The sequence below is a fragment of the Halyomorpha halys genome, unplaced genomic scaffold, assembly GCF_000696795.3.
Source record: "Halyomorpha halys isolate HHAL.00 unplaced genomic scaffold, Hhal_1.1 Scaffold434.1, whole genome shotgun sequence".
Lineage (NCBI taxonomy): Eukaryota > Metazoa > Arthropoda > Insecta > Hemiptera > Pentatomidae > Halyomorpha > Halyomorpha halys.
The window spans coordinates 1,177,790-1,201,137 of NW_027114127.1; the positions used below are offsets into that span (position 1 = coordinate 1,177,790).

At 30.7% G+C, this 23,348-nt stretch overlaps 2 protein-coding genes across 2 annotated transcripts; one reads left to right on the forward strand and one right to left on the reverse strand.

Moving 5' to 3' along the window:
• Positions 1 to 11,532: 11,532 nt before the first annotated feature.
• Dlish (Dachs ligand with SH3s) lies at positions 11,533 to 20,126 on the reverse strand. The gene is made up of 8 exons (XM_014423694.3): positions 20,053 to 20,126; positions 19,755 to 19,960; positions 19,312 to 19,508; positions 19,038 to 19,236; positions 18,505 to 18,647; positions 18,240 to 18,429; positions 18,010 to 18,155; positions 11,533 to 15,313 (listed from the first exon to the last, which is right to left on the reverse strand). Exons 2-8 carry the CDS (start codon positions 19,801 to 19,803, stop codon positions 15,149 to 15,151), a joined length of 1,089 nt encoding a protein of 362 aa, XP_014279180.1. The 5' UTR covers positions 19,804 to 19,960; positions 20,053 to 20,126; the 3' UTR covers positions 11,533 to 15,148.
• On the forward strand, positions 20,124 to 22,850 carry LOC106682692 (ribosomal RNA small subunit methyltransferase NEP1). The gene is made up of 5 exons (XM_014423696.3): positions 20,124 to 20,356; positions 21,754 to 21,906; positions 22,092 to 22,182; positions 22,262 to 22,470; positions 22,688 to 22,850. The coding sequence occupies exons 1-5, from the start codon at positions 20,216 to 20,218 to the stop codon at positions 22,799 to 22,801; spliced, it is 708 nt and encodes a 235-aa protein (XP_014279182.1). The 5' UTR covers positions 20,124 to 20,215; the 3' UTR covers positions 22,802 to 22,850.
• The last annotated feature ends 498 nt before the right edge of the window (positions 22,851 to 23,348 follow it).

The following is a 23,348-nucleotide window of genomic DNA, read 5'->3' on the forward strand; positions in this document are numbered from 1 at the left end:
ACCTGGATGCCAGACTCGATCAAAAGCTTGTACAACATCGAGGAAGACTCCCGTGCAGTACATACCGCGCTCCAATGTGGAAGATATGACATCAACCACTCGATGACTCTGTTGTATGGTAGAATGAGATGTTCTAAATCCAAACTGGTGATCAGGAATAACATGATATGAGTCAAGGATTGGGTAGAGGAAGAAGATAAATTTCCTATATAGTTTTTCTTTCCTCCCCCCTCCTGTTTTTCAGTGATACGGGATTCCCAGACCATTTTTCACTTAACTACTATTCTTCAGCACCATCATTTGAAGAAAAAGAAAATGTGTTTCGTTTAGTAAGCGATCTGAATAATTGCTGAGCTTTTTCTTTTTCATATCACGAACTCAGAGTAACATTGGAATGATCAAGAACAATTCTGCACGAGTACTCTTACCACAACTATGAAAGGTTGTTGTTAGTGCAAGAAATTAAACAGATTAAGGGATGCTCTTTTTCAGGACATAGTGAAGAAATGTTTCTATAGGCAATCCTCAACAACATGGCTGCATTCATCCCAGAATGGCTCCTAACCCAACCCTATCTGAACCGTTTTTTGTTTTATTTGTTATTTAAGAATTATCTATTATGAGTTATATTCCTTATTGTTCTTGCGCAGTAGCTAATTGCAAAAATACTACAGAAAAAACTCAACAAAAGTTCTTTATCCGAGTACCAACTGATGTCAGAATTTAAGATTTGATTGAAGCTTGATCCAAAATTATCATCGAATCTAAAAAATAGATTATATTTCTGTGAAGATTTCTACGATAATTTAAAAACAGCTAAGAAGTTTCAATCACTAGATCAGTGTTGTTTGCTAATGTCTAAATAACGTCACATTGGAAACTATCATAACATAATTCCAATTTTTTTTTTCTTCGTCTCAAATGCCCTACTCTGCTAACGTGTAGGGCCGAACTTTGCGATTTCTTCCAGGCTAAGGACAAACAAGATACAACCAATGCTAGAATAAAAAATTGGTATGACAAGGAAAAGATGATATCCAACAGTATACTTGGAACATCCAATATCTTTATTATCTATAGAGATAACAACTTAGCGCTTCTGGTATGGAAATTTAAAAGAAAATGTTCGACAGTCACGGAATCACATTTGAAAGTCAATCATGAAGATTGCTTCCGACACAAAATTTCTTTCTGTTTTCAGTTATTTATAATTTTTAAAATCATATTCATAAATTTTCTCTAAAAATAATATTATTCATTGATACTATTGATACTTTTCTTAAGAAACATGTATTTATTTTAATATTTGAAAAATAAATTTATTATTATGTTATAATTATCGTACTGCCCAGTTACAACGGAGGAGAGGTATAATACAAAACAGTTCCATGTTATTACAAGCAATAAAATCAATATATATACTCTTCTGACGGATTCATTAGAACAAGTTTTTCGGGTATTCATCGTCATTTTTAGTGACTAGTGAAAACTGTATTGACTCCCTTAATAACTATAACAATAACTATCAGTTTAAGTAAATGAACTATCCTAAGTCATAATGAAGCTATGGAATCAAATTTAGCTTCAAATATATTTTAAGGAAGCGTATATTCCAATATGAAAATTCTTTTCAGAAAATCACCAAGTGTCGTTTCGAAACTAGTTGCCCTAAGTACTTATCCGAATATGTACTCGTATGCCAAAGCTGTCCATAGAATAAGAACTTCAAGATGCGTTACGGTAAGAATTTAACTCCTTGAAAATATTAGAGCCAATTCATACAATAATGACTTCTAACGTTAAAATTTAGCATGTATTTTTTTTTCCTTTTAATTAATGCAATTTTATATTCTACATCATAACCTACCTCAGTAAGATAGATTTTATTAATTTATTTTATTTTTCTGACTAATTAAATATTATTATGGAATACATAATAACATGTTTGCCGAGCAATGGGAAATTCGCGCATGGGCAAGGATGTGGATGAGTTATTTGGATTGCATGGTCCTGTTGGCCTAACCTCTCAGGTGCCGGTTTTCGGGAACATATCAAAGGGCACTTTGATCACTGCATCCACACTTTTGTTTTCAGTTTTCTTTGTTTTGAAACGGCCAAGAGATGAATAGTTGAGCTCTCTGTGTTTTAATTAAGTAAAGAATTTACCTAACTTTCAGATTCAATAATTAACTCTTGTTTAAGGTTGTATATTTTATAATTCTATCGATTCGGAGTAAATACATGTTTCAAATATTGTTCATTAGCTTTAGCAGTTAATTTTTGATTTAACACAGCACAAATATATTTTTATGAAGACATTATATGTCTAGCTCATAAAATCAAAAGGTTTCCGATAAAAATTCTAAGTAAATGTTGAATTTATAGGTTATATTAATATGTTATATAAATTTTGTCATCTATAACCTATATTGCTGATATTTACGTTTCCATTCATTCCGATTCATTTTGTTCCTTTTCATAGTGAGTAATTCGTATGTAACAGCCGAAAAAAAAAATCAAATGAACAATACCGCGATGTTATCCACACGTTTGTTGCTTCATTTGTTTACCAAGCATTTGTACAAGTATTGAATTTGCGGCAAGTGAAAAACGCGTAGATCCATAACGTCTTTATCGGAATGAAGATCATACAGATCAATATCCATGGGTAGAAAATACTTATTTTAATATTTTCTTTATTTCTGTATTACTTTGGTAGGTATTTCCTTATCCGTTTCTCATCCCTATGGAATTCTATTCCCTCCTTTATTCGTAGTTCTAATTCCCTTCCAATCTTCAAATCACGTATCTTCTACTACCTTCCAATCCCCCAATTCCGGAAGAATAACAATTGAATGTTTCAAATAAGGTTAAAATATTCTCTGTATTTTATGTTTCAGAATTTCGTTCATACTTGTAAATATGTATATTAGCAGAAATTGTATCTTTTCATTTATTATTTTTAGTTTAATTGTATTTGATTTTTATTTATTATCAGAAGTGTTAGCCATATTATGCTTTATGATATAACATATGATTTTATTAAATTTGTTCTATTCTTATTTTATATATTCTGTTAATTAATGTTGTTCATTTTTATCATTTCAAATTTATTATTTCATTATATTTTATGACGTTTTATAATTTCATTTTTATTTTGTATTGTACTCTAATGCTCTAAAGCCTGTATATTATTCTAAGGGATCAATCCTAGATTAAATAAAGAATAGTATTATTATTATTATTATTTTACCTTTAAATATTCGAAGATTTTAATTACGATATGAACTATCGTGGTCTGAATTATAAATTTGCTTTTTTAAGTATATAATAGAATAGCTTTAACTCCAGCTGTATAAATTAGGAAAGATTAAAAAATAAGATCGATCAGTTTTTAAGAGATTCAGAAATTAGGACCATCTTACTAAATAACCGAATCAATCATATTTAATTTATTGTACAGAACAAAGAGTTATACTTGAAAGATGGAATGTCACAGGGATTCGGTTGGTTAATTAATTCCTGATTGCAATCCATAATTTTACAATTATGTCGAGAAACAGTAATTGCTTTAGATGATGTATTTAAATCATAAATAGACTGACACCAATCAATATGATATCGGTCGTGTATAGGCTCTTTACTGACAATGAGACCTAAAGAGATCTAAGAAGCTTCGATAAGTGGCTATAGGATGCTGGGTTAAAAGTCTTTGGCGGGATGGAAGTCTTTGTACCTGATTGCCGCCTCTGCTAGGATGTTATGCTAAGGGGGCATTATGCTAACCTTTCCGTCCAAACGCCTTTGAATACGTTCCTTGATTCCTAGGGTCCATCCCTAATACTCAAAGAGTCTTCTTCAAAGGCAAACGAATGCTCGTTCGAACCACATTCGTTCTCAGCGTCTCTCCTCTAACAATTTTCCCTTTGCCAATAACTTCCGAGCTTCGGTTCGATATTCGCTTTTCTATGTGAATAATGAGGAATTATTCAAATATAATTGATGAATCGAAAATAAAGAAAGATAGAATGAGTAAATGAATACTACATCCTATTCAACAAAACATGTATACAGCACAACTATTACTAGATGGCTGTGATGGGAAAAAATTAGCTACAGTTTAAATTAATAGCTAAATTGTTATGGATACGCTACTTATTCATGAACAAACTATTGATAAATAAACATCTTACCCATGGAAATTTTAGCTATTAGTTTCAACTATAGCTAATTTTTGCCGAGCTCTACTCGAGTAAACAAACCAACAAAGGTAAAAAAAGAACTCTGATCAGATATTATTTTTCTGTATCTCAATTTCATATTGTAATTGAATGGCTATATTTAGTGTTGCTTATTTCTTTAAAATGCATTTCCGAATACTCAAGATTTACACCCTGAGAGAGCAGAAGTACAGGAATTATTTGGAAATAATATTTTCCTTCATTTGGACGTTTCAGGCCCAAAATTCTTAATATTAAATTCTCCCTTTATATTACTAAGGGTCTTTTATTTAAACATACCCATGGTAGTTCATAGTCCTCCAAAAAAAGTTTTATTTGACCTCTGAGTTTAACCTATTCTAAATGTATTTGTTTAGAAAAAACTCTAAAACTGTTTTCAATAAAACTTTCTAAAACTAATCGATTATATAAGAGCAATAAATAATAAAAAGACTTTTGAGAATAATTCTTTCTTCGAAGGTATTAGGGTGATTCTCCAAAATTGCAACCCTTTATAGATCTCAGGAAGGTTGCTCTATTTCACACTTCAAAATCTACTACACAAATCAGGTACATTATATCACAACTATGATGATTTCCTAGGCAGATCTGAGCTCAAATTGCACTTTTTGATTATAAATTTAAAATATAAACTTAAGATTATATACACAATGTGCGACATAATGATAATCATGTATGGTAAGACTAACATTAGTAAATTATATTAATTTATATAACAGTTTAATTTATATAAGTGATAGATTTGTTGATTTATTATGTGATGAGAGTAAGTAAGGTAAAGTTCTTGGATGAGAGTAAGTAAGGTAAAGTTCTTGGATGAGAGTAAGTAAGGTAAAGTTCTTGGATGAGAGTAAGTAAGGTAAAGCATAAAGCAAGCAAACGTAGGAATAGAAATTTAAAAAACACCAATAACAGACAAAATTTACAGTTTTATAGAAAAGAACTTTGATATCACGCTTTCTATAAAAAATTGTTAGAACTGCTTTCGAAAAAATCGGAAAAATGTGAAAAATCGATTGTATAAGGTGACAATTCAGATCAGTCGATCTGCGCTTAATATATAATTTCATTTTCGTACGACTTCCAGTTTTTGAGCCTGATTGATCACACACAAAAAAAATAAATAACTGAAAAACGTGATAAATAATTGATACATTTTTAGAAAAAGACCAAAATAGTTGATAGCGAATATTTTTATGAATATTATCTGTAAGATGATTTATAGCACTTAACTTGTTCCAAAGTATTACAAACTGGAGGGATTGGGTCAGAGAAAAGTGTGATAGTCTGCCTCCTCAAATTAATCAAATGTGCATCAAATAGGTATACAAAAACTGAACTTCAATGTTAGGTACATAAAAGATGAAAACCCAATTGAATTGTTTCAAACTTAAGAGTATTTAATTTAAGCTTACTATGTACCGTTTTACACTTGGTTGTGAAACACGGTAACTGCCAAACCTTTTACATTGCTAAAATGTTTGTCAATTACAATGTTAAGCGTTCAGACAGGAGTCACTTGTCCTAACATAATATCATCATTATCCCCTTAAGAAAAGACATTTCCAAGATTCTTTCAACAATCTATATCAGCCTTAAAAAAAAACTGGTAACCCCAAAACTCAATTCATAGACATTACATTTACCACGCTTCATATATGATTGTGCTGTACGTAAGAGTAAAGAGTATGAAAACATTTAGGCTTCATTTCGTAGACAGGCGTTCCGTTTTAAATTCACATAGAAAAAGGTTTTTGGAGAATGTACCTATATTGACAGAAAAAAGTGTAATCTTTATTTCAAACGGTATATGTTGGAACGAATTATTTTTGTATATGAAATGTCCCTTGAACTATAGACAATTTTTAATGACTTCAATAATAATTAAATAAAAACAGTATGATTTGGGACCAATAAGCAACAGAAAATCTCTCTCAGATTGGAAACCCCTCTGCTCAGTCAATACCTCATGATATGAACGCAAGTGGGTTAAGTGGGAGGGACATGCGGCTCGAAGCAATTCATCAGGACGTCTCTACACAACAATGAATGCCAGTTTAGTTGACAACAGACCACGTGGGAGTCAAAAAACCATATGGATAGGCAGAATTAGCAAAGATACGAAAGACCTGCATGCAGCAAACAGGAAACCAGCTGGTGTGGAAAAGGCTGGATTGGTCGGCCAAAGATCTACAAGATTTGAAGAGACAACCGGAAAAGGAAAAAAAAAAATAAAGACAGGTTTTCTATTTTATACTAATAGCTACGTAGTGACAGAGATAAATTATTGCTATGCATTAAATTTGTAACAATAAATTTATGATTATAAAATTCCAAACTCTCAGTGCAAACATTACTACAGTATCTTACGTAAATAGTTAAACTAAAGCCTCTTAAAATTAGTTATTGTCGAAGAATCCAAACTAATAACTAACTACTGATAAAGTATGAGGAAAAATAAATCAATGATTTTTATTTTTGTTAAGTAGAAGAAACAAAAAGAGATGGCAGTGCGAAGAACACCTTCTGGTGACCTCTTTGTCGATTCAGACCATAGCTGACCGCGGGCACTCAGAGAATTACCCAAGTGATTGCCAAGAAGGGGGGAGGGAGGGATAGCCTGCCAAGATGTGCTCCGAAACCAGATGAGGGTACCAACTGTCCCTTTCTTCGACATGTACAGAACTATTTATCGCTACCACCATGGAATTTAGAAATAACTTATAACTTATATACCCAAAAGTAGTATCCAAATTTTAAATTTCTCTTAGATGCAGTGACGGATCCAGAGATGTTCTGAGAGGAGAGGTAGGCCCTTGTATCAAATTAATTCCATACCCACCCTCAAATTAATTCCACACCCCATCGACAATGTTAATCTAAAAAAAGTATAGTTTAAATCAAATAAATATTGAAATGAAATTTAATTTTTCAATTATGAGCATTACATTAAAGGCATCTGTTGAATTTGCAAGTAATAAAAATGTTGCTAGAAAAAAAAAATTCAAACTTCAAGGTAGGTAGAGACGCAGAGGCTGTGGTCCGTTGGTACCCAGGTATAAATTCGATAAAACTTCTTAGGAATAATATTTAGAATAAATGCTTGTAATGAACTCTTATGAAAAATGTTCGTAGGATATAAATTTGGAGGGAACAATTTTGAATTTGAAATTTCAAAAAAATTAAAAGCTCCAAATAGTCTAAAAATAACAAAAATGGTATATTCAGTTGATAATCAACAACAAGGCGGTGCTATAACCCACTCTCCTAAACAAAAATAACACTATGTGTTGGGATTAGGCCACGCTCCTTGAAGGTAACTTTAAGTTAGTAAGGATTTCGCACACAACTGTAATTATATGTAAAATTGCTCATTTAACCGCAAATGTGAAGATAATAGAAGTTATAGTAAATTTTATTTCTTATAATTTTGTATATCTATAATGAAAATTGATTAAGCTGTTCTCGATAAATTCGTGGTTCTTTCTCTGTTCTGTTCAGACTCATTGCAATGTGAATATGAAATTGAATCAACTATTTAATTTTCGATTAATGTTGTTGACGAACAGGTAATAAAAAAATTATTTATTTTGAAGAAAATATATAAATATAAATTTTGATACAAATAAATTTTTGAATAATGGTTTTGAAATAATGGCGAAAGTTGCTCATTATTAAAAATTAAAAACCGTAAACATTATCTTTTACAATATTTAAAGTTTGCAAGAAAAAAGTGACTGAGAATTAATAGTAATTCAAAAAACCAATATCAACAGAACGTGAGTATGTTTTGAGTAATTCTCAATTTTTTCTTTCTTTTTTTTATCCCTCTGCCAAGCCATTCCTGGCATACGGGAAGTACCAGCCACTATCAACTGTCAAATAAGACAAACAGGATGTCACGTCTAAAAAAGGAATAGTCTGGAAAGCGGTGGTCAGTCTGGAAGCGTGTCCCCTCGACTATGATCCTTCCTCCAAGATCAACAATGAAGTGATGAATTAACGAATTTAAAGAAATGACGTTCATATACTGGGAATGACACAAAAATTTGTATTTTTCTATTCCTTACTTCACTTATACTGATCCTCAAATTACTGTTGAAACTATACTAATTGTTCTACCTCGTAAAAAAAAAACTTAACAACAAAGACCACGCAACCCGCGACGAGGGTATAGGGAGAAAGTCATTCTTGAATATCTTAAAGGAAACAGGAAACCAGTTTAGCATATCAAGTGATTCTATCCATCTGGAACTTGCCTCCCGCGGGTTCTCTTACCAACTATTGCATCATTCATTGTAGTGTATAGGCGTCCTGATGGATAGGAGACACATGCATCTTCATGCAAATAATCACATAGTGACTGACCAGTCTCTGTAAGCAGCTCTACTAGTTCTTCTCCATAACTGATCCCAGATCGCTCCGGTTTTCGTATAGAGGACTTTCTTTTCAAATATTTTGATTCAGCTCTCCAGAGTGTCAATTAGAGCCCAGGTCTCACAGCCGTAAATCAGATATCCATATCACGGCATTTTACATGCTTAGCTTTTACATTTTTCAGGATTTCAGCATTTTTAACATAGAATAACGCTCTACTTGCGTTAGTTATACCTCAATAGTTGATCATATATTGGGGATATTGTGGAGTCAATTTGAAACTGTCTATTTTCAGGAATGATTTTCCACTCCCTGTTATTGGTGTGAATTTTGTAGTGAAGTTATCTATAAGGGACCGCCATTACTAACACCACTATCGCTTCCCGCCAAGACACCCTGGAGCGCCACCTGTTTTCTCTGGTCATGTATCATGTTCATGTATTCAGTAAAATATAAATAATTTTATACATAAACATGTAAATAGTACTATAATTGTAATAATGTTGATTTAATAAATTAAGTTTACCAAAAGAATATACTGAATACAAAATAGTTAGTTCTTACAGGCCGTGCCTCTTTCCGGCCTTTGTATTCCTAATAGAATTAATACCCCAGAGATGGTGCTACTCCAGTAGGCCATAGAGCAAGCTGCTGCAGCAGCCCACCTCATCACTAACAAACTACGAGACATAAACATATACAACCCACAAAAAGCTGACTCCATATTTTTTTTTATGGCCAAGACACCCATATGAGTCCTATACTGCCTAACCATGGCTGGGGCTCAAAGATTTATATTTTGTGGGGCCGCCACTCAATTAAAAAAGTCAACGCCCCAGGCCGGATCCATCACATCATCTTTCTCATACAAGAAAACTCCTGACGGAGTTTACGGAAAATGACGGACATATCACATACCTTGACATGAAACTAGAATCACACCTCTCATTTACAGCATAAATACAAAACAGAATACAGATTGTCAAGGCTACATCATACCAACTTAAACACCTCATCTATACACCAGGGCTGTCACTCAGACTCAAGCTACTCATTTACAAACTAATACTACGACCATCACTTCAACACAGTGCACCTCTACTACATTTCCTATACCCAACAGCCCTGAAATCACTAAAATACAAGTACACTACAGAAGATCTGCAGAGGAACATCACTAGAAAGACGTAACATGACGCACATTCACAACGAACTACACCTAGAAACTATACAACACATCAAGTTGTTCGAGTCTCCCTGCTTCCTTCAATCCAATCTTCTACTCATTCACGCCATCCTTCCTTCCTGCGAGGTGGCAAGGCAGGAAGGGTTCCAAAAACCCTGTAAACATTATCTTATAACTCCTTTCTTTTCTTGCACCTCCTCTTACTCCTTTACAATTTTTTCGACTTCTCGACTGTTTTTTATTATTTAATATTATCTTTTGTCTATAAATATTAATTGTTTTATTTTCCCTTCCCTTTTCAATCAACATGAGGAGGCCCCTTACCTTCAAATATTTCTAGCAGAATTCTAATCGAATGGACAGATCAAATTAGTATTTCACCTTCAAGTACCATTGGTAGAAAAAGGTAATATCCAATCTGAGTTATGTAGCCTATCAATTTTATGTTTTTAGAGGGATCAGAAAAAAAAAAACTCCAATACAATCTTGGGGCAGCAAATAAAACATTCAGTATATTCTTCCAGTTTGTTCCATTCTGGTCATCTTCTCTATTCTCAAGCTTTTAATCTGGTGGCTAGCTACCATCCGGGCTTATATACCTCTTCGGTTCTACAGGAATAGTAGCTGGTAGAAAGAAGTTACTTTCATACAAGACCTGGCAGCTGGCTACCCTCTGGACTTGGATTCATCCTTCGTACTTAATACCATTTGTATACGCTAGGATTTAATGTTTCATTACCAGGTGCACACCAGCGGTTTCATATGATATTCTTTTAATCACCTTAGAGAGGGCTAGGCTAAGTTAGGCAGCATTGGTGAAAGCCCATTTCCCTGCCTCAGACATGTTTTAACTCTAAAGGCTTTAGATAATTCTCTTTTTATCAGAATTTTGCATTTTTTCTTTGTCAACCTTACCAACTTCCTAGTGAAACCCAATTCAATCATGATCTTTCAAAGATAGTTTCTGTCTACAGAATTATAGGTTACTTTAAAATCGACTAATAAGGCATGCACATATCGATTCACTTCTCATAGTTTTTGGAGTATCTGTCTTAGGATGAAGATCAGGCCTAAAGAGCTCAATCCCCTCTAGAACCCTAAAGGCAAGGTGGTCGCCAAAAATATTCTCATAATACTGATTTATCTAATTTAGCAAAATATAAGTCATTATCTAATATAGCCAACCACGAGTGCTATGCCTCTGCAATTAAAACAAACACTAATAGTGGAGCCCTTCTATAGGATAGGACAGATAAAGCCTGTGATTCCAATCCTCTTGTATACTTTCCTGCTAATTCCACAGTAAAATTAATTTTCTATTTTATTTTTAGATATGTTATTTTAATAAGTGTTTGAACAGTAATGGTTTAAAAGTATATTTATTTTCAAAAAGTTATTTCATTGAAATAAATGAACAAAAAAAAAAAAGAAAGAAAGAAAGTATTCGGATTCTATCATTAGCCTCAGAACATTTTATTATATATAGATATAATTTCTAGCACTAATAAAAACTTATTAAAGTGTCATTATAAAGTAAAAATTGTTGTAAAATGTTTAACTGGAAATATTTTTATTTATATTTTATGATTTGTGGAATTTTTGAAATCAACTAACTCAATTATCTTGCAATAAATTTTTTGTAAAAAAATATAAATCTATATTTGTAGTAATTGATAATGATTTGAACAGAACTAACTTTAAGAAGAAGGGACTTTAAAACAATTATCCTTAAAGGGAAAAAATTACAAATTATATTTGATGTTTATTTCAATTGATACAAAAATAAAAGACATATTTTCTTAAAATTCATTAAAAAAAATTACATTTGAAATATATTGATCTAATTTTTTTTTTCTAAAATCTGTTAGAAATAACAATAACATCAATTTAATCAGGAATATCTCTAAGGACAGTAAATTTTCTGAAACTGTTAATAACAAACACTTCATATGGCAAGCATCGATTCCAATATTGGCACTTAAAAGAACTTATAATACAATTCCAGCTCTCTTTATCTTAAGGCACAATTAAACAAAATTTATTTTGTTTAATTCAAACGTTTTAGTTTAAAACATTCCAGCTATCAGAATGCCCATCAATTAAGTTAGTACTAAAGAGGAAAAAAATGCCAAGAATAATTAAAGCTAATAATAATAGGTAATTAATCTCAATTGGCATACTACTGTTTTCAGATCTTTTAAAGAAAAGCTTTCATTAGTAGGAATACATTTCTTGTCAAAATGAAAAATATATTCTTTTCATTAAATGTCTACAGACATAAAAATAAAGAATATTTGAAGGAATCTATAATACATAAAAAGCATAATCACAATATATGAAGAAAAACAATATAAGTAACAATTATATAAACAAACCTACGTGATTTCTATTTTATCAACCCCTCCCCCCTCAAATAAAAATGTACTGACTAATTAATCCCCAGTAAGCACAATGCTTCTAAACTTTACAAAAAGATTTACTTTTAAATAGGAAGTGAGGTGGTAGCATTGTTTGATCTTGGTACCTTGTTTAACAGAGAATAGGACAATGCACAAAAGGTCTTGGTGCTTTCATGCCACAAAATGAAATAGAGCAATACCTGTGAAAACACTAGTTTTTTTTCTTACAAAACATAAATTTTCATTTAAGTATAACAAAAAACTTTTCTTTTGTGTAAAAATTAAATCTTTTAAAATATAATTTTTACACATGTTGAATCATTAGAAATCCATTTTTAATACAGAATCAAATTTTATATCATATCTCTTGTTTATAATCAGACTTAAAAGCAAGTTTTCTGCAGGGGTAGAATATGCATTTCATTTATTCACTATCCCAATTAGTACGTTATCAGACAGGAATTTTGAAGCAATTATAACTTCAACACAAGAACCACCCCATTAAGTATTAATTTTTTTTTATACTGAGCCATACAGGTATATACAAATTAAAAAGGAAGTAAACTAAAATCTTATGTTCATATGAAGGTTTTTTTTTTACATTTCTGTACAGTCCTAAAAGCTCTAGTTACCCACCATCATTCAAATCATTCAAAGAGATGGTTTCATTATAACTACACAAATTGCATGATCATCTATCTATGACTGTAAGTTTTTTGAGTAAATAATTTTTTCCTATTTCCAAAAGAAACTTAAGACAAGTAAAGGATTATTTTTCAATAAGTTTAAATTTTTACTTGAACAGAAAAAAGTTTTTAATTTTGAATGGAAACTTTCATTTTGTAAAAACAAAAACAAATCTTCTTTTCAAGGGCATTGCTCTATTAATATATTTGTTGTTTGAGTTCATTTCAAAATTTATTTGCTTCTAATCCTCTTTTGTACCAGTTTATGCCAAGATCCATTTTCTAAACAACTGCTTAAGTACTTAACAAATTATTCAAAAACGTATATATTTTTAATGTTTAGTAGTTCTGAGCTAACTGAAGATTTAAAATAAAAATTATTTTCTGAATACAATTTATTTCTCAACCCAAGAAGCAAGTTTTCCATATAATGGCATTAAAAAAATTCGACCCATCCTAATATACATATTCTTCAACTCATAAATAAATTAAATGGATATGAAAGCTTTACTTCAGTAGATCCTTTCATCGAGTAATATAACAAAAATAACATGATACAATCTTACACAACCACAGTACCATTTTCACAAAGCACAGTACCATATCTACTCAAAGCCAGACGCTGACCTATACTAATGGCATGTATAAAGTATATAGGATAAGGGTTTATCTCATTTTGATATAATACTAACAGTACTTGAATTACTGTACTAAGTCTTATAATCTAATTGTACATTCAATTGATAATTAGCAAATAAATGCCCTCAATTCTCTTTTTAGTAAATCATTATAAAATTTGACATACTAAATGAGAACAACTGGTGCCAACATACAACCATACAATGTTACAACATAGATCCTCCAATTATTTTTGTATACTAAAACAATGTTACAAGGTATAAATACATAGTCCCTAGCACCATATCTACTCAAGAAGGAGACATATGATTAAAATTAATAATACTAAAATTAGTTTAAATATATAATTTGTACCATCAATGTTAATAAAGATTTAAAATTAATTTCCAAATATAAACCTATAATGACATTTGACATGATTCTTATATATAGATAAATTGTTAAATAATTATTAAAACAACAATCAATTCCATGAAACTGGGAAACAATTTTAAACATAAATATTGATCTGTTAAATTTTTCAGTAGTTTAAGATTTGAATAGGCATACTGAATTTAAAAATGCAGTTAGTTTTATTCTGTATAGGAAATATAGCGATGAATCTAGCTAGTTCAAAAAAAGTGTTGCTGAGAGAGTTAAGACATCACTTAAGCAAAATCATGTCTCCAACAGTGCTGGTTCGATTCCGGCCTGGATGAGTGGATTTTTATTTTGTGAATTAAATGAAAACTCAGCTCTCTCACTCTGGTTAGAACAGGTTGGTCACCACTAGGATAACACATTCCCCTCTCTTCATAGAAATGACCAGGTAGAGGATAAAAAAATAAATAACAAGGACAAAACCATCAAGACAATGATTCAATCCTGAAATTACTACCACTCTTTTCCCATAAATCACTAATTGGCTACCAAGTGAAAAATGCTAAGCCAATTAATCAGTTCATGACAACTAATTCTCTCTTTAGCTGGCCTTCCTTCGAGTCTGGAGAGGTGATGTACAATCTTGGAAACCACTGATAACTTCGTTCATAGTTAAATAATTGAAACATTATCGAGACAAAGGGAGGGTTTCCAATACAAAATTGACAAAATCTAGACAAAAACAGGTGTCTGATCCAACTATTAAAAGTGATATTTAATGCAGATATTTAAACTATTGAAATATCAAAGATGACCCATTGAAAAGAAAATTAATCATTATAAATATTTATTCTTCATAAACAGTTTCTTTAATGTTGTATGTATGAACTGCACTAAAAAGTAATGTTAATTTTTTAATCTTAAATTCACAAAACGTAAGCATATTTGTGCATATTTTAAACAAAATTAGCGATATACTTTCATATTACATAAAAATTATGTCAAATGTCATAAAAAGCAATTGAGCTCTAATTTTTAATATAAAAATAAAATATTTAACATATCACCCAAATTGAAGTCAATAAATATAAATATAGCACATAAAGCTAGGATGAATGAATGTTTCTATTTATAAATAAACATAAGGTAGAATAAATAACACATATATATAAATATATAACACGTTTAAAAAAGGAAATGAAAAGAGTTCAAATTTGTACATAAAGAGTAACTATGGAACTATAAAAAAAGGTAAATTGGTTATAAGCTTGTCATTGCTGGTGGTCTTGCGTACGCTTTTGGTATGAAACCATATTTTCTGGTTTTTGGAGCATAAGCCCAAAGCCAACCATCTACTGTTTGGTTATTCAAGTCTGCATAAATCCAGTCCCCTCGCCTGACTGAGAGGTCATCAGGTGCTTGGGCCTATTTCAAATTTACAGAATCATAACTAATCTAGCATTATTTGACATAAATAAAATTACCAAAAAATAATAAATGTGACATATAATAACAAAATTAAGATATGTAAATCATTCACGTAGAAAAACATTTAAAACAAATCATGTGAACTACAACATAAGGAAGCACTTTTTCTCAGTTAAATTTACTGAATAAAGGGCTTTAAATAGGAAAAACAACTATTGTGCTACAAAAGAAATAGTAATTTAAAACATCAAAAAGTAGATAATTATTTTAAAAAATCAATGAATAACTTAAAATGATTAGTCTGTAAGAGATGAAAAATAAAAATATTTACAAAACTCCGAAAATCAGACTAACATACATGCTGCTGAACTATCTGTGAATACGAATCATCAATTTCAATTTGATTCTTTAACCTGATCTCTAATTGAAACAATGTATTTAAATTTACAGAACACCTGGGCCTTGTTTCATAATGAAAGCTAATAGTATTAGTTCATAGTCCAAGAGTAGAAACTAGTGCGGTAATAATACTAATACTAACTTTTTCATGATAGGAATGATTATTAGTGATATTACAGGAATTAAAAAATACTAAAGTAAAAGTTACTATTGTACAAGTCTGTGTAATTGAATTAAGATAAATCTACAAGACTAATAGTATTAGTTTGTACTTCATTATGAAACAGGGCCTTCAGTTTCTTTCAAAAACTGAAAGAGCCAATTTAATTGGTTTTGATTTCCTCAAGTTATCATTAGAGAATAAATAAGAATTTAACCACCAACATCTTTGTCCCATAGGATATAATCTTAAAAGTTTTTGGATTTTCCATGACTTTGAACTAATGATAAACATGCAGTTGTAGTTTCTTCGGAAATAGTTCAATACTTTAGACAATAAAAAATTCTTGGATTATTTTACTGGACTCAGTAAAACTTAATATGAATGCATAAATGATAAAATAAATATGGAGCATTGAAGTACAATTAAATTTATTCCAAAGCTTTAGGCCTTTTTTATGGCCTAATTTATACATAAATAAAAAAGAGATATGTAATACAGTGAAAGATGATAAAATAAATAAAATACTAATGGCAAATAATATAAACAAAATAAATCTCCATATAAAGTATGTTCGATCAATGTGTTCTATTAATGTACCCTAATCACTGTCTCCTAGATCGTCATGACAGTCAACTATTTTTTCTATAAAAAGTATTCTTCATTAAAATTATTTTTTGCCAATTTTACAGACTAAAAAAGGGTTCTAAAACTGAGTAGAATTAGATATCACTTATAATATTCATATTGCTCAAATGAAGAAAACTGCATTAATATAATTTTTGTGAAAAATATGATTTTACAAGGAAAATTTTTCAATACTTATTTAAGTGTAATTTAATAACCATAATTCTCATAAAATTTGAAATCAAACCAGAAATTGTTAGATTAAATAAATTTTTTACACTGCACACTGCAATAAAGTCAATAAATTTTATATTGATAGAAGAAAAAATTACATGTCTAACATTTTTTTAATTTTGTCAGGAATTAAATTTCAACAGCATGTGAATCAATTTTTAGTTATAATTTTTTGGGATGTACAGACAAGATATCTTAAGTGGATTAACTACAGACGAGATATCTCATGAGAGAGAATACCCCCTCAACTTCGGACAATATATTTCACAACATGCTTATTCATTATTAGACACTACCAGCTCCTGATTTAACATCTCATACCTTTTAGAATATCACTTAGTTTAGAGACCAGGTTCCAGCACATTACCATAACAAGAGCAAAATAAGTTCATGATTTATTCCATTTTTAATTGAGGAGCATAAGTCTTAACAGTATAGATACTACTTAAAAAGAAGACAGAAAATTAAAACCCTTGAATATTGCAATTAGTATGATCTACGATGTTTTTGGACTTGAACAAATTTTTCTTTTATTTTATGGTATGCCATACAATAGAAACACCCTACTCACTATTTTAGATGTTTTGGGACTTTATAATCTATTTTTAGCACTTCTGATCTCATATCCTTACATGGAAACTAGAACTATAAATAATAGAGCTATGAAACTGTCTTATTTCAGTAATCAGTAGTATGCCTTGTTCCATACATTAACTCGAAATATAATACATCTTCAGAGCACTATAAGTCCAAAAAAAGATATTTTCGACAATTAGTCGATAATTACCACATAACTTAATCAGAAGGACTGACTTTGTTACTATTTTTGCTTGGTAAGGTTTTGGCTCCCAATACCTTTGCAATTCAAAAACTAAACACCTTCCAGAATATTCCAGGTGCTTTTTTAAAGGCAATTTTACTGTCTAAAAAACTAAACTAAACGTAAAAAAATAAATATTAGTTGGACATATATTATTGAAGGCAGAGCAAACAATTTTTATTTTAGACTTTGTTCCCATAACTGTTAGGAAAGTCATGTGAGTGGAAGCATAAAATATTTTTTTTAAGTTGCAATATAAATAAAGCAAAGTTTTATCAACAAAATAAAAAACACAAACTTAATCTTAAGTCTTATAATGAAAATACTCATTATTTTTAAAACAAAGGGAATAATGATCATCAGCAATTAACAATATCTATTAGAATTAAGAAATATACATAAAGAACAAGAATAAAAATTAGAATATAAAATATTTAGTAAATGGTAACCTACTTTATAATCATAAAGCATTACTAGTTCAGTACCATGATACCTCAGATCATCGTTACCAGCAGGATTCAACTGATGGGTAGCATTTTGAGTTCTAGCAGTATTAGTATTATTTACAGTTTGATTAGTATTCATTTGATTAATATGACCTGCAATGCAGAAGTACAGTTATAACAATAAAAAAAATAATCTAAGCTACAAACAATAAAATAAAAAAAAATAAAAAAACATACCTTGAATAACATCAGCAGGATACACAAAACCTGATGGTACAAAGCCTTCCTGTCCATCAGATCTGATAACCCAAAACCAGTCTGGGTCTTCCCTGTTTAAAACAGTCACAAATTCACCTCTTTCAACACTTACATCATTTTCATCCCTTGCAATGAATGTGTAAAGAACTATATATCTTCCTGAAGGATCCTATGTACAGAAAGAATATTGAATATAATATCTTGGGAACAGAAAGTTTTTCTAAATAATTTCACAGTAAAATACCTTGAAAAATGGATGAACTTCAGGCTGAGATGAGGCAGCGCTATGAAGAGATGCTTGAGAGCTAGTAATATTTTGTGTCTGTTGATTAACAGTATTATTGACTTTTTTCCCATAACTTTCACAGTCAGAAGTTTCATTGCCACCTAATACATGTTAGATTTAATAAATTTGATTAATATTCTGAAAAGCAGATATAGCTACATAGCCATGCACGATACTGCACACACAAAAAAAATCAAACAAAAAAAATCAACCAGGTATTATTGCACATAGTGAAAAGCCCTCACACTCCAAGTAACAAATGAAAAACACAACACTTAGCTTAATTAATATATAGAAGGTGCAAAACACAGATCAAATGACAACACACAACACCCCCTACCTCAAGAATAAATTTTTAATTGTTTCCAATATACTTGTTCTTGGCAGATCTCAAGCCATTTCCTAAGAAATTGTTTGCAATTATTTATAAAGACTAAAAAAACTTTCAAGGAATTTTCTATAAATATTATTTTCAAACAGCATATACGAACCAGCTCTTGCTTCTGGTGGTTGATCAATTTCTCCTTCATTCACAGTTCGAGGTAATTTCTTTTTGACATTGTTCATAGCCAATTCACCTAATTGAGAGTTATATGGAGTGCAATAAGAGTGTGGAATAAACCCTTCTTGTCTACTGTCAGCAGCTATTACGTAAACCCAATCATTTTCTCTGTATAAGATATTGACCACCTAGAAAATATACCTTTACTTGATTACATCACTTTATATGAAATGATAACTAAATGTCAACTTATAACAACATACCTGCCCTCTTTTAACTTCGAGTTCATCATCCACACAAGGAGTAAAATCGTGGAGAACAACCATCTTACTGTCAGGGGATAATCCATTTTCCTTTTCTATTCCAACTCTAACTAAAGTTTCAATTGAAGCACTTCCTGTAATTCTTCCCATCCCAGGAGCACGTACCACATCTTTTTCCAAGTCACTTGTAGACCCAGCTAAAATTATAAAACAAGCAGAAGGTATTTTAGTTAAAATAATAGACAATGAGTTCACTTTTAAAAACTATGACACTAGCAATTTCCTAGTATTGTATTATTAATTCTGCATTAAAATAATCATCTATTTTTACGAATGGTCAAGATAAAAACACATAATTCAAATTGAAAATACCATTGTAAATAAATCCTTAAAGCAACAGGTGTCAATTATAAGACAAATAATTTACAGAAGTTATAACTTACCTTTCTTTTTCTTTCCTCGACGTATTCTAACTGGACAAAGAAATGCCATTTCACCCAAATTACGGCTATCTATTAACTAAAAATACAAATACAGCCATTACACCCGAACTCAAACGATATCTACAAAATCGCTGGAATTCCAATCCAACCCGAAACCTGCCTCAGGCTCAGACCAACATTTTTGGTTACATTACAATTATCCAAAACTAAAAAAAAAAAAATTTAATTACGATGTAACAATCATTAAATGAAAGCTATAAATATTTAAAAAAAGTCTAAATCGATTATTTCAACTGACAATTTTCCCCTTATTTTATTGTTATAACCGCCTAAAATGAAATATATGTATAGATATCATTGGCCAAGGTTGACCTTCTCAGTGGAATGGAGGTTACGAGCACGTGACTGCCCTCAGTTGTCAACAAACTTAGTTCGTTGTTGTTCCTCAGAAGTTGTTAGTCATGGGGAAGAAAAGACAAAACGATGAAGAAGATTTCGAATTCGATCCTCCTCCTAAACATTTAGCCGCTCCAGGTCACATTAAAAATCAAGAGAAGCGTCTAATTATAGTGCTGGAAAAAGCAAATTTAGAGACAGTTAAGGTAAGTTGCATTATTAACCTGATACAAAACATATATATTCTCTGAACACATGCTGGTTTGTTCTAAATTAATTAGACAATGCAAGATATTTTGGTGCAATTTCTATTTGAGAAACATGAAAGAGCTTACAGTAATGGGTCTTATATTATAGTTCATATTATGGAGTTACTATTCAACAATGTTTACTGAAACTTAACCTTTATAGGCTTATAATTTAGGGCTATTTTTAATTAGTTTTAATTTAAATTACAAAATAGAAGATTCATTTTAATATTTGGTATTAAGAATGTAACATTAGATTGTTGAATTTGAATCATATTTAAAGAACAGTGTTAGGAGTCGAGATGTTTAGGAATATATGTGAATGGTCCGGAATTCAGAATAAATTGTCCTAGTCAGGAAAGGCCTCACTAGTCCAGAACTTAAATGCCTTGTTTCAATTTTCATAAACTTAAAGATGTCTAATTTTGGCAGTTAAAACCATTATAAATTTCTTGTGAGAGAGTTAGGTATAACAGAAACCAAAATGTACTCTTAGATCAGTCAATAAGGCTATGTCATCTTTGTTCCGGCTGGTGATTCTTCTTTTTCTCATATTTCAGTGTTATTCATTATAACTTTTATTACTGAAACATAGATTTTGAATCTAAATGTCATTTTGTGTAGGTAACGAAAAGTTTATTTTAGGCGTTGAAAATGCTCTCCAACTGTGAAATGGTCAAGTTTGAAGTTAGATGCTAAAGTGATCATGTGTAATTTTAAGTTAAAAACTATTTTTCGATTTTATTGACTGTCAACCCTGATCATCATTCATAATTACCATCATCCTTTGTCTGTGAAGTAAAGTTTAGAGATGAATTTACCCTTTTATCTTTGGATTCTGACAAAGGAGTCCTATGGTAGAGGTTGCGAAGGTGTTCAGAGTTGTAGTCGCATAGTTCTACTGTTCACCCATTGCCACATATCCATAGCCCAGTTTGTTCTGCCTTGGATAGGGAAATGTTTATAAACTTCCCTACCTAGATCCACCATGTTTAATATTAATATAGTCATCTCTAGCAGGTACAGCTCTTTCAAGACGTCCTTTCCTCAGCTTGTCAACCCCTTTTTATGTTTGCTTTTCTGACACTTCAGTTTTTGCTGATCTCTGATAGATGGTAAAAAGATAGTATACTAGTATCCTACAGTATAGCTATTGGTTTTGTAATACTATTATTGATTTATAATTCAAAGTTATGACCTTATTTATCTATTTTTCATGGTTTTAAGATCATTTTTTCAACCTTAAATTCTTTTAGGTTTAAAGTATGAATTTATCTATTATGTATTAAATATATTTTATCTATCAAGTATTCTTATGTATACAGCCAGTTTTATATAATTATCTTTTATTCTAGACTGGACATTCTTTTGATCTCCTGAATAGTGATGATCATGCCAATATATTGAAGAAAAATAATCGCCCTGTTGGTTCCTGCCGACCAGACATAGTTCATCAATGCTTACTAATGCTTATGGACAGTCCCCTCAACCGAGCTGGCCTCCTACAAGTACGTAGTCTAATTTTTCTAAGCAGTTTCTTGTTATTATTAGAAAATATACTCTTATAGATTCACATATTATACACTATTTCCAAAATCTAACTACATATCTTTTACTGTGTTGTTGTAAAGTTTTGGAATAAAAGTTGTGATATGTTTTTATTACTCTTTACTGATGACAATTATTGTGACAGGTATATGTAAGAACAGAAGGAAATGTTCTTATTGAAATAAATCCTCAGACCAGAATACCTAGAACTTTCAAGAGATTTGCTGGATTAATGGGTAATAGTTTGTTGTGATTTAATGTGTACTTATTGAAAACAAATGTATTTTGATATAATTCTGGAATAATTTTTTACAGTTCAGTTACTTCATAAATTCAGTGTGAGATCTTCAGAAGGTGGTATGAAGCTTTTAAAAGTAATTAAGAACCCTGTGGTTGACCACCTTCCTGTGGGTTGTGTCAAATTGGCCACATCTTTTTCTGCCAAAAAGGTGGTAGATCCTCGTAAAATTGTTCCAGCTAATGACCCTGTAACTATTGTTATTGGCGCAATGGCTCATGGACAGGTAAACTGTTTTAACAATGTTTATGAATTATTTTGTTATTGTTTATGGCTTTCTGTTTTATAATTGATAATGATGAATATAGAAATTAATAGATTATAGAAAAATAATAGATAATTTTTTATCGAATAATAATGTTCATATTTTTAATTGGATATTTGTTATTAACCTTTCTGTTTCATTTTATTTGAAGCGTATTCAAATTTTATTTTGATTCTAGGCTGTACCTGATTATGCTGAAGATACAATATCTATTAGCAATTACCCACTCTCTGCTGCATTAACATGTGCGAAATTTTGTTCTGCCTTTGAAGAGGTTTGGGGAGTTGTATAATGATATTACTATTACTTACGTATGTACATAAGTAAATAATTTATGTGAATAGTATTTGTTTTATTTTATAAAATTATGTTGTTTTTTTTTACATTCCTTCTAAATTAATTTTTGTCTCATATTTAGTATAGTATAGTATAGTTTAAAAGGGGTTTCTATCCTGAGGGATTTGTGGCAAACAGTTGTAATACTCTCCCATCAACCTGTCAATTCATCTCCCATGCAGTTTATATTACTTAGTGACCTTAATTATTGCCGACGCCTTCTGACATTGAGTACCTCACCTCTTAAATTGGTGCCAGGATTACTTATATACATTACCTGAACAGTGGGAATATTATTTTAAATGTAAGGGTTATATTGACCAATGTTATAACAGTGATGTATTTCTAATATGTATGAAATACTGTAAACAGGAATATATTTGTTATATTATATATATTAATTCATCAAATATCAACCTTAGATAAAATAAGTATTTTTTCTTTGAAAACAAAAGCAGCTTTTAATAAAATCTCACTTAAGGTACCCTTAAAAAAAAAAAAGG